The sequence below is a fragment of the Sycon ciliatum genome, chromosome 6, assembly GCF_964019385.1.
Source record: "Sycon ciliatum chromosome 6, ocSycCili1.1, whole genome shotgun sequence".
NCBI lineage: Eukaryota > Metazoa > Porifera > Calcarea > Leucosolenida > Sycettidae > Sycon > Sycon ciliatum.
The window spans coordinates 32,665,114-32,677,613 of record NC_088648.1 but is presented as its reverse complement, the minus strand read 5'-3'; the positions used below and the strand labels follow the sequence as shown (position 1 = coordinate 32,677,613).

General features: G+C 50.4%; 1 protein-coding gene across 1 annotated transcript in view; it reads left to right on the top strand.

The window, feature by feature from the left end:
• The window catches only part of LOC135818959 (uncharacterized), a 65,893-nt gene that overhangs the window by 47,981 nt on the left and 5,412 nt on the right, over positions 1-12,500 (top strand). Inside the window, exons 19-21 of the mRNA XM_065332126.1 lie at positions 1-178; positions 6,089-6,379; positions 7,062-7,152. The exon at positions 1-178 is cut by the window's left edge and continues 122 nt beyond it. Of these exons, the coding sequence (XP_065188198.1) occupies positions 1-178; positions 6,089-6,379; positions 7,062-7,152 (560 nt within the window). The remainder of the gene's footprint in view (positions 179-6,088; positions 6,380-7,061; positions 7,153-12,500) is intronic.

Here is a 12,500-nt window from a genome sequence, read left to right as displayed (position 1 = left end):
ATGGTTGCCGTGCCAACGTCTCGCAGCACGGTGACGAGCGTTGCGCTGGGGGACGAGCTGACCGAGACCAGCACCCTGACGTTGTCCGGTGTGACAGCAGCCGATGGTGGACAGTACGTGTGTTTGGCCAGGAACACTGGATCCTTGCCAGTCCAATCTGAACCAGCTACATTGTTCAGTAAGTCAGTCTGTGTAGGATATAGGAGTTTGCGGTGCACAGTTCTCTCTCTCTCTCTCTCTCTCTCTCTCCCTCTCTGTCTCTCTGTCTCTCTCTCTCTGTCTCTCTCTCTCTCTGCCTCTCTCTCTCTCTGTCTCTCTCTCTCTGCCTCTCTCTCTGTCTCTGTCTCTCTCTGTTTCTGTCTCTCTCTGTTTCTCTCTCTCTGTCTCTCTCCCTCTCCCCCCCCCCCCTCTTGACTGAGTAGGCAGTGTTGCTATGGAGACTGGCATATTGCTTGCACATGGTAGTCATGACCAGTGAAACTGAACCTCTGGCTTGCCGCTGGAGCTTGCCATCGTCTGATTGCTGCGTACAAGTATAAGTCTTATACCTTATATCTATGCTACCTTGTCATTGAGAAGAAACCCCCGTCTGGATTTGCGAAATAGAACAACCATCATCATGATGTGCACGGGCACCGTATCATGTACGTAGGCCTCTGCGTACATATCACACTGTTGCTTTCAACTTGCAAATGAACGCACATGCGTGAGGGTTGCCGGGCTCCACTACAGCTCAGCTACTGCTTTTTCCCCTCATGCTTATGCTTCCCTCCCTAATTTGGTGCGCCTGCCATGTAAAGATGCCGAGACCTCTGGTCGGTTGAGCGTGGCAAGCCCCACCAGCACCATCTCACCCTATGCTAGCCCCATGTGCCTGCCGCGCCGGTGAGTTGTGTATTTTGTAAAAAATAATAAAAATAATAAATAATAAAAACAAACGGCCAGGAGACAACAATTTGATAACCGCAATCAGTATTTTTTTGTGTTTTCATTGTCCTTTAGTACAACGACGATTCCTGATGAGTGTTGTACGAAAACTTGTTTGAATCCTCATTTTCTCTACACCATTTCTTCACATTTTCATCGTTTTATTGCACATTGTCTCCACAGTTTTACATTACATGAATAAAGTGTACACAAATGTCGATCCAGCTTGTATTACTGATTGCGGTTATCAAATAATAAAAATAAAAATAATAAACTCCTCAGCAAGGGCCAGAGCTAGACAGTGAGCATTAGACTGTTACTCGGTGCTAGTTCATTGCACATTACACATTACAGTCGAGTAACACATGACAATAGACACAGCTACACGGCCTGCATGGTGTAGTACAAGTTAGTTTGTTGATGACATTCAAGTATTCATTGCATGAGTGGTTATTACCCACACGCACATCAAGCAAGTGGAAGTTGGCGTTGCCGAGCTGCTGCAGCTGGATCATATCAAGTGTTTTGTAACAGAATTTGTAATCTGCGAATTGTTTGCAACAATGCATTTATACCAGGCGGCCCCGCAAAGCGGGATTGTAGAAAATTCTGTTGCAATGCTGGTAGATGGCAGGCAGTGCAAGAGATTAAGGCCAATGATCCTAACCGCAGGCTAATGCTGCTGTGCCCTTGTGGGGCACGGCTGTGCGCAGGTAGCCAAATGACTGCTGGGACCGGACGGTCCTGCTGTATGCTGGGGCCGATTGGCCCGGCTGCTGGACACAATGTGTCTATGCTGGGACCAACTGGCCCTCCTGGGACCATGTGGTCCTGCTGGTACCATATGGTCCTGCTGCTGGGCAGCGCGTGCCGCCAGTGCTTGAAAGCTCATGCAGAGAATTGTTCCAAAATGCATGCAGCTGAGGGGCTTTGCTTGCTTCCCCAAGAAGAGTCAGCGGTTAGTGGCAGCCCCGCATATACACACTGCTCTTAGCCATATTTCTTTTCTTGCTTTCTTTCCGCGGTTGAGCAAACGCTGCGCTACATGCATGCAGATAAGCTTAGCAGTGACAGTGCGCAACACAATGCGTTTTAAAAAGAGTTTGAGTATGTGGTCCAGGCTGGAGCAGAGATCCTTAATCGGGCAAGCTGCTGAGAGATCATATTCTTACATAAGGGGGTGCAGGGTGCTTAGAGTATTTTGGGCAGGATTGATACAGACACAGTGCCCAGCAGCACGCGCATGCACACATGGCAGCGTAGCCGGCTCATTTTTGGCCAAGAGGCAGGCCAGCCGGCACATGGAGGTACGTTTTGTACGTGTCACTAGCCCAGCCGCCGGCCTTCTGGAGCTGCCAAGCTGAGGCATTCCTTCCGGCCATTGCAGTAGCCCCGCCGATCCTGAGGGAGTGACTGCCAACACCCGGACCTAGGGCTCTCGTCATCCAGTAGTTCACAGCCTTGGCTGTGAGATATTGCCCACTTCGGAATATGAACAGTGGTGACGTCGTTTGCGTTGCGTGACGGATAGCGAGGTACTTGCGCATTGCTTGGACAGGGCAGAGCTGGCTGCCGGGCCATGGCTGCAAGATGACTTGGCCCCCAGTGCCACGTTGGGAGGTCTTCGTTATCCCGAGTCGTATGCAGATCTGAGTCCCAGTGAGTGAGACTTCACACAGGGTCAGAGTGCGGCCATTCGAAGCGGAGCGGGGAGAGGCAGCAGTATCCTCGCTCACTCTGAGCAATCCCGCAAAGGCTGTCATGAAGGCGGCCCAGAGCATGCACCTGTCCGATTCGCAGTAGTGGGAGCGCTGGATCACGGTCAAGAGCTGCTGCAGGTCTGATTGGGTGATAGCCTGGCGTTGGCATTGTGTCGGTGCTGCTTGCTGGCGGTGCTGCCATCGCTGACGCTTCGCTCCCTTCAGGGGTGCTGGAACTCTATCGTGCTGAGTTATGTGTGACGGCCCACCATGTCAGAGGAGGTAATACCTCACGGCGGATACATATACTCGGATGGTTGCGCTAGATCTGTGATCGGATACGCAGTGGGTGATGAATGCCAGGAAGTCATTTACTGACGACCTACTCGGCTGGCATCCCAGTTGTGTACACAGCTTCAGATACACCCCAGTCCCTGGCGGGTGTGTGCGGGCAGAGCTTGAGGCTACTGAGTCCCTAATTAGGTCGCCGGCCTTGATCAGTAGCGTCTGACAGAGATGATGTGCTCTATTGAAGTAGTCTCTTTGTTGGTGTTGGGAAGCATGATGCGCCCATTGTTCTCCCCATAAAGAGAGCGCAATGGCAATTGGGTAGAGTTCCCGCCAGATAATGCTGCGAAATAGGCCATCCGACTGGTCTGCTGCCCATGTGCCATAGAACCGTGCTGTGTTGTAAAGCCCGCCGAAACCGACGCCAGGCGTGTCAGTGAAGAGCTGAAGGCTGGGGACTTGGGTCAACTGATGTCTCTGAATAGGGCAGTGGCATTCCATGGGAGCGCCGATTCGAGCAACTAGTATGATAGCTCTGCTCGGGACCGCTAGATGGCTCACAGCTGAGCCGGCAAATGACCCCGCATGGAGCCGGCAAATGACTCCACATGGAGCCGGCAAATGACTCCGCATGGAGCCGGCAAATGACTCCGCATGGAGCCGGCAAATGATTCCACATGGAGTCGGCAAATGACTCCGCATGGAGCCGCCAATGACTAGAGCCACCTAATGCTAAATATAAAGGTATGCATGACAGTTGAGACTTGAGAGCATAATTATATTCTCCTGGATTGTAAGAATACATTCTCGTGCCACATATATACTGGTACACACAGATTATAGACAGCAATAGCGACAGCACACAAATTGAAGGGTAGTTGGCCGCAGCCAGATGTGAACCGAATTACGAGTGAGGCATGAAAGCAAGCACTGAGAACAGAGTGTGTCTCAAACGGGAAAGGTGTGCATGCGGATAACAGAAACAGGCCATGATGCAGAACCACTTGGGACCGTCAGATTAATTTTCCTGGACCAAGCCAGCCGGGAAAAAACCCTCGCGCCGACGGACGCAGTAGTGAGGGAAAAAAACGGGTGTATAACCCCAATGGCGATTTGGCATCATGTAGGCATGGCAAGCACATATTGGCAAGAGATAAAGAACACGCCCGATGCCATATATGCAACCGAAACATGTTGAGCGAGAAATACGTCATGTGTGCGCCAGAAACGGGAGTTGAGGTAGCGGTTGGGAGGGTGGGGAGGAAAGTGTGTGGGAACAAATGTTCTACAAGTTGCACGCTCGAGAGTCAAAACAGCGATGACAATGCAAGAGACATGACTAGCGCATGCGAACGGGTCGGACCAGCTTCCGGGGCTGAAAGATGCATGATCAAGTGATGCCCACCCGATTTATTTGGCACGACACCAAGACATGCCCTCTTGCCCCAGGTGAGCATCCACACCATCAGTGTAGTCAAAAGCTGATCTAAGATTCTTGCTGAGGGTAGAATGCTTAACACCCTTAGGACGTGATGCTGGTATATCAACAGTTTGTTCAGGCAGTGTGTGCGTTGCATGCCTACAATGATGGACAACACTGCCCACGCTTTGGCCCAGGCCACTGTCTATAGACTCGACTCTCGCTTTTTCTGCTATGCTGGGGCCAGCACTACTGACCCATCCGAGTCGTTCTTGAGCCTGAAACGTTTGGCTGAGGGTTCAGCGGGCACTGCTGAGGGGCGCAGGAGCCTGAGGAGGAGTGCTAAATCTACGAACTCCCCTCGCAGCACTTTCTCCACCACTCTCTCGGCCACATGTGCAACACACAGGGGACGGGTGTGGGCATGTGGTGGAGGTGCATGACTTTACAGGCACGTCAGAGTCAAGCCTACCTAGTATCGGCCGAGTTCAGGTCTTGTGCGCAGGCGATCTCAGCATCCGGCTCACCAGTCATCCCCGGAAATGGCTTCTCGGATGGAGGAGAGGATTAGCTCGCTGATCTCCTGTTGCTGTTGTTTGAAAACGACTCATGGTAGGCTAGCGGTAGACACTAGTCGCACAACGCTGCAGAAAATTCGTACAACACTGCTGATATTGCAAACCGGTAGACACTAGTCGCACAACGCTGCAGAAAATTCGCACAACACTGCTGCTATTGCAAGCCAACTGCTGATATTGCAAGCCACGGTGCTAGAAAATTCGCACAACGCTTCTGATATTGCAAGCCAAGGTGCTCAAACAAATTTGTTTGAAAATTCGCACAACACTGCTGATATTGCAAGCCAAGGTGCTCAAACAAATTTGTTTGCATAGAAAGGTCTCGCTGCTGTTCGTTGCCAGCAAGGCTGCGAGTCCCACGCTTGCGCGTTTGCCATTTTCCCACTCTTGGACTTGGGGACGATGTACGATGACAGCCGGCGTTGCAGACTGCCTGCAAGGCGCTGGCCGCGAGTGCTTCTGTGGTATGATAACTTTGGTTTGCCCGTTCAAACCTACATTTATGTCATCAGGTGGTGAGCTGTAACGAAATTGCATGAGTTGCAGTTCATTCTTAAGTAATCACTCTTCTCCTTCGATCTTGTTCTAATTCTCTAAACGTACTGATGTTTTCACATCGTAGTTTTTCGACACATTCAAATAATTTAGCTATCATAATAATAATAATTATGTTTACTCGCTTTGAATCGCTGATCAGATCATGATCATGTGATCTGATCATGATCATGTGATCAGATCATGATCATGTGATCGGATCATGATCATGTGATCGGATCATGGTCATGTGATTAGATCATGATCATGTTATCTGATCATGATCATGTTATCTGATCATGATCATGTGATCAGATCATGATCATGTGATTCAACGAGTTGTTCTTACTCCATAGGTACTGCAGTGATGCAAATTCTCACACACAATCAACTATGATCAAACTAATCAAGCCACCCCTCTGCTTTTTTAAAGCCGCCGCTCTTCAATTTCAAAACCTCCTCTCTTTAATTTGAAAGTCACCTCTCTTTAATTTGAAAGCCACCTTTCTCCAATTTAAAAGCCACCACTCCTCTCCAATTTCAAGGTGACAATGTTGCTGAGACCGATTCTGTGCTGCAATGTTAAATTGGTAATTTCTTGCGGTGTGGTGTTGTTTCTAATTGCCTTTCTTCTGCTTTAGTTCGTCCATACATTCAATCTGGTCCTGTTAACAAGCTGGTGTTCCTTACACAGGCAGTGACGTTGCGTTGTGGTGGTGATGGATACCCGACACCATCGTTCCAGTGGTTCCACGCCGGCACCAACATAGCCATGTATGCCAGTCTGTATCCGAACATTCACTTTGTGGGAGCGTCCGGTCGTGACATCATCATCCAGCCCACTACCCTGCAGGTGGCTGGTTTGTACGTGTGCCGGGTGGTGAGCATACATGGCATGGCGCAGACGGAAGCCGCTCAGCTTACCGTGATCGGTGAGTGCTAGTATGTAGTATGTAGTACTGTACGAGCAGAAATATTCGTCTGGAATTTAATTTCGTCTTTTTCGTCCAAGGAGCTTTTGGACTAAATTAAATGTAGGACGAATATCGATTTGTCCAGCTTTTCTATACACTCTTATGATCCATGGACGAAATTTTCAACCGGACGAACTCCTTTTCTTTGGAGTTGGACGAAATTATTGACCGACGAAATTTTCTGCTTCTACAGTAGCTGGCCCCGGAGGCAATTGAACCTAGGAATCTATATCCACACAAGCTCTACAACATTTAAACTGTTAACTGTGACAAATATACTTTCTACCAAATAGTGCAACTCCTACAACTACAAACCGCAGAGGCGTACCAATCCCGCTAACTCCCATCTCAGTTTGTGTACAGAGCAACGCAGAATCTGTCTTTCCGACAAGCCTGCTCATGGTGTTCTGTCATGGATGTGTGTGTGTGTGTGTGTGTATGTGTACGTGTGTGTGTGTACATGTGTGTGTACATGTGTGTGTGTGTGTGTGTGTGTGTGTGTGTGTGTGTGTGTGTGTGTGTGTGTGTGTGTGTGTGTGTGTGTGTGCGTGTGTGTGTGTGTGTGTGTGCATGTACGTGTGTGTGCATGTACGTGTGTGTGTGCCGTGGTATATACGTGTTTGTTTGTGTTTCTGTACAGATGCTGTTCCAGCAAACAGTTCCGTTCACACTCCTCTGGTTGGCAGCACTCTAGTCCTGTCCTGCCCAGACAACAATAGTCCCTTTGAATGGTATGTACTAGTGAGAATGTTCAGTGCTGTCCAACAATACAGTAAAATCTGTAACTACAGTGCATTTCAAAACTATAGACGAGTAGGGTTTTTGAAATATTTCAAATTTGGCTGGACCTTTTTGAGAATAGTTTTCGGAATATTGCTCAGGATCGCTCCACAATTACTCTCATATAGTTTCTAAAGGATTGGATAACAGACGCCCAATTTGGAAAAATTTATGCACAAAGTGATCACAGATTTTATGTGGTATAGATGCTGGCATAACGGTTTTTGCCTAGGTACGCGTCTATAGTTTTGAAATGGACTGTAAATACCGCCGTGACTAGCGACCAGCCTGGTACTAAAGACCGCTTCGCTAGGCACGGACGATCTCACATTCATATATTATGGTTGTGCAGTGCAAACCTCTAACTAAGGACCACCTGCCACTAAAGACCGCTGTTGTAAACCACCAGTTCTCAATTGGGAAAGGCCTTCGCGCTTATGGCATTGTATTCGTTGAAATGTTGTATTTCGACTCCGCCGTACCGCTGATGTTGCTGCATGGCATACGCTATATGCGTTGTGTGCGTTTTGCTGTATACGCTGTTATGTCCAGTTTTATATGCTTATGTTTTGCATGTACGCTGTTTCTGCATGCTATAAATAGCTGGTGTTATTAGTGTTCATTGTTAATTATCAGATGAAGTGAAATATACTGTGTAAGGGAAAAGAGTTGTCCTCGTGCCGTGTGGTCGTACGATCCTGACAATTTAGAGAATCTTAGAGGGTTCATAACATTTGGCGACCACGCCAGGATAGGAGCGAGCATGGCAGAGCAACTACACAATTTGGAAGCCAGCTTTATCGACAATGGAGAGCGGTTAGGATTAGAAGGCGAGTTGTTGAAGGTACATGTGGAGCAGAGGCTCCAACAGTACCAAGAGCGTGAGGAGCGCAGTGCCAGACGGCGAGAGGAGGCGCTCCGCACCGAGTTTGACAAAACACTAAAGGAGATTAACGAGCGCATCGCCAATGCGTATGAGGGTGATGGTAAAGCCGCGATGGGAGGTACAGAGGAAGCTCCCAGTAACAGCGGGGGGCGTCAACCGTTGATGAAAATCCCCTCATATGATGGAACGCAGCCATTGGAGCGTTATCTTGACCTGTTCGAGGACATCTGCTCCAAGAACGAGTTCGAAGAAAGCGAATGGCTGCTGCGACTGCGCATCGCGCTAGCGGGTAGCAAAGCGGAGAGGATATGTATTGGATGCAATAATTACGAGGAAGCGAAGCGAGAGTTGCTCGCCTCGCTCGGAAAGACTCCGGATAAAGCGTGGAAGACATTGCTGACAGGCAAGCAGCGGTCAGATGAGTCGTTTCACCAATACGTTGTCCGTGTTTGCCGAGAAGTAGAAGTGTGGGCCACACTCGCTATGACAGAAGATGGCGAGGTGGACACCAAGTATAGCGCCGATATAGGTAAAATGTCCCCGGTGCTGCAAGCAATGGCAAAGCAGGTAATCTTGGAGCAATGCGGACCTGAGATGAAGACGTACCTGGTCGAACGGCAGTGCTACGGGATGTCACTGCGCCAGGTACAGGAGCACGGCGCGTCTTACCAGGTCGCGCACGGACGACAGGGTGATACTGCCAGGAAGCCAGTAGAACGATCCGTGCCAAGGCCCACGGCGTCGGCACAGTGCATGGCGATATCGGTCGCAGATGCAGAGAAGCAGCTTAAGTCGCTGCCACTGGAAGGGAGAAAGGGTTTTCTGCAGCGAGAGAGACTCTGCTGGAACTGCCTTAAGTATGGCCATATGGCCAGGGAATGTCGGTCAGGCTCGAGATGCACGAAATGCCAGAGGAAACACCACCTGCTAATACATGAGGTGTTGGATAGAGCAGGTTACAGCCGGGAGAAACCGACTGAGATAGTTACGGAGAAGAATGTTGGGTCGTGCTGTCTACACTCGCCAAGTGTGCGGCTGATGACCGGAGTGGCACGAGTTGAGGGAAGAACTCGAAACGCGAAGGTTCGCGTGTTCCTGGACTCGGGTGCTGAGGCGTCATTCGTGACTGCAGCGTTGGTGTCAGCAATCGATGCAGAACACGTTGGGGTTGAAAATGTAGAGGTGAAGCCGTTCGGCGCGGAACCAACCCAACAGCGCATGGATAAGTACGCCATCACGATCCAGGGTAGCTCCGCTAGCATTCGGGTACGCGCGTTCGTGAAACCAACGCTTGAGATGGACCTGAAGTGCGCAAGTCCGCAGACCATTGCCCAGTGGCACAGTTGGGGAGTAGAGCTGAGTGACAAGCCTCAACAAGGGACATCAGACGAAATACATATGCTGATTGGTGCAGACTATATCAACGCGGTACTGCACAGCAAGAAGGAAGTTAATGGTGAGACGGTGTGGAACACAGAGATAGGTAATGTATTATCTGGTCCAGCGTCTGCACCAAGTCGAAACAGTCAGCCGGTGACCGTATCATGTGTCACAGCCCACATTGAACAACTATGGCAGTTGGATGAACCTCCAGAACAACATCAGCACCTGCCATCTTTCCCGCTATGTCGCCAGGGCAGCGGGTACCAAGTGGGTCTCTTGTGGCGAAATGAGCGTCGCCCAACGGATAACTTTGCTCAAGCTAGAGTCATCGCAACGCGGCTTCTTGAAAAGCTGAAGAGGAATGGGAAGCGTGCGCTCTATGATGATGTGCTGATCAGGGAGTACCGCGAGCTTGGAGCAATTGAGCTGGAGCCATGTGAGAGCGATGCCGGGTACTATGTACCGCATCATGGTGTATTCCGCGAGCACGCTGCAACCACGAAGTTAAGAGTGGTGTTCAATGCCTCGGCGACGGCTCCAGATGGCAAGTCGTTGAACGACATGGTTGACCCTGGACCGTCGCTATTGCCGAGTCTCGCAGGTATGCTATTACGGTTCCGTGAATATAAGAGCGCGCTGCAAGCCGACATCCGCAAGGCTTTCTTCATGGTCGCGGTTAATCCCGAAGACCGTCCGTACCTGCGTTTCTTGTGGCCCGGTCGAAGCGACAGCGATGAACTGTTAACCTGGAGGCTAACGAAACTGCCATTTGGCGTAAACTGCTCGCCGTACATGCTTACTGCGGTGATTCAGCATCACTTGAAGGAGCTACGGGCGTTGTCTGCACCCAAAGAGCGAGATCGTATTGATCTCTTGCTCACGAGTTTCTACGTTGACGATTTGGTCTCTAGTGTGTCAAATGCCTCGGAAGCCAAGGAGATGCAAGAGTTCAGCGTGCGTGTGCTTACGGATGCTGGCATGGAGTTACGCAAGTGGCGAGGCAACGAAATCCCGTGCGATCCAGAGGCCGGAGATAAAGTCCTCGGTCTGAAATGGAAAACCAGTGATGACTTGCTCAGCGTAGCAGCGCTAGGCGAGTCCGATAGGCCGTCTGTTTGGACCCGGCGATCCCTCCTCAAGTGTGTTGCATCAGTGTTTGATCCGCTAGGTCTAGCAGCACCGGCAGTTGTGCCGGGAAAGATACTGCTGCAGCAAGCCTGGAAAGTCGGAGGCGACTGGGATGATATGTTGCCTGATGGCATCGCAGCCGCATGTGCGCAATGGTGGGGAGAGTTGGCCGAAGTGGTGAGCATTGACATACCACGTTGGATTTGCTGCAATCTTGACACGCCGATTGCGCTTCATGCCTTCGCCGATGCCAGTGAGAAAGCGTTTGGATGTTGTTTGTATGCAGTCGTCAATGGACAGTCGCACTTGGTATTTGCCAAGGCCAAAGTGTCACCTGTGTCTCCGCCCACGTTAGCCCGCCTTGACTTACAAGCAGTATGTTTAGCGGCTCGCTACGCTGAGTTTGTGGTGAAGGAGCTGCGTGTTACCGTCACGCAAGTCTATGGCTGGACTGACAGTCTCACTACCGTTCATTGGATCAGTAATCCATCGTACAAATGGAAAACATTTGTGGCTAACCGCGTCAGTCAAGTCCAAGAGATATCGAAGAAGGTCGGCATTGTGTGGAACCATTGCCCGGGCCTTCACAACCCAGCAGATTTACCGTCGCGTGGGAGTAGTGCACAGCAGATCCGTAGTCCGTTCTGGAGGGGCGGACCAACCTGGATCACGGAGCCCAATGACTGGCCCACCGCATCCTCAACCGCAGCTACAGATGAGTCCAGTGTAGAAGTACGAGTGTCAGCCACCACCTGTAGTCGAGAATCTGATAAGGAATGGTGGCTCCGATTCAGTAAATGGTCGAGGGCACAGGGCATGGTGACTCGGATGTTGCAGTGGAAGCACACTGAGCCTCGTGCTGAACTCTATTTTGCAGCAGACAACGTATTGTACCGCATCGTTCAAGCCGCATGTTTCGCTGAGGATCTTGAGCTGATCAAGCAAGGTCAACCAGTGAAGCCCGGGTCGAAGGTGTATCAGCTTGCACCGTTTCTGGATGAGCATGGAGTGCTCAGAGCCGGGGGACGACTTCAGCACAGCGAGTTGGCGTATGGAGCCAAGCACCCAGTCCTGTTAGGCAAACATCATCTGACCGATTTGCTGTTGGAGAAAATGCATGTTGAAAGGATGCACCAAGGTGTAGAAGGAGTCTTGTCGTTTATCCGTCAGAAATTCTGGATTATCGGTGGTCGACGAGCGCTACGCAACATTACTCAGCGATGTGTTACATGCCGCCGCTACAAGGCTAAGGCTGCCTCAGAAGTCTGCCCGCCGCTGCCAGAAGACCGAGTTGTTCACGAGAGGCCGTTCGCAACTACCGGCATCGACTATGCTGGTCCGTTGTACGTGCGCCGTGGTGAGTCATCTCCGAAGGTATGGATAGCATTGTTTGTGTGTGCCACCACCAGAGCAGTTCACTTGGAGGTGGTCGATAGTTTAAGTACCGAGTCATTCTTGATGGCATTTCGGAAGTTTGTCGCGAGACGTAGTTTGCCGTCTCGGATCAGGTCTGACAACGCTACAACGTTCAAGGCGGCATCTGACAAACTGAGTGTGCCATGGATGTTCAATCCTCCAGCTGCACCATGGCATGGAGGCTTCTATGAGCGAATGGTTGGTACAGTGAAGAGTGCCTTGAAAAAGGTAATGGGAACAGCGTTTCTGAAGGTTCAGGAGCTTGAGACCATCTTGTATGAGGTTGAAGCAGTGGTGAATAGTCGTCCGTTAACTTATGTGTCTGATAGCCTGGATGAGCCACCAGTAACCCCTGCAATGATGATGGGTAACATTTGGATGTCGTCAGCGAAGCCAGCAGGTACCCCGGACGCTACGCATATGTCAGCGAGATTGCGTTACCTCAGTCAGACACTGAAGCATGTCAAGAATCGTTGGGAGGTGGAG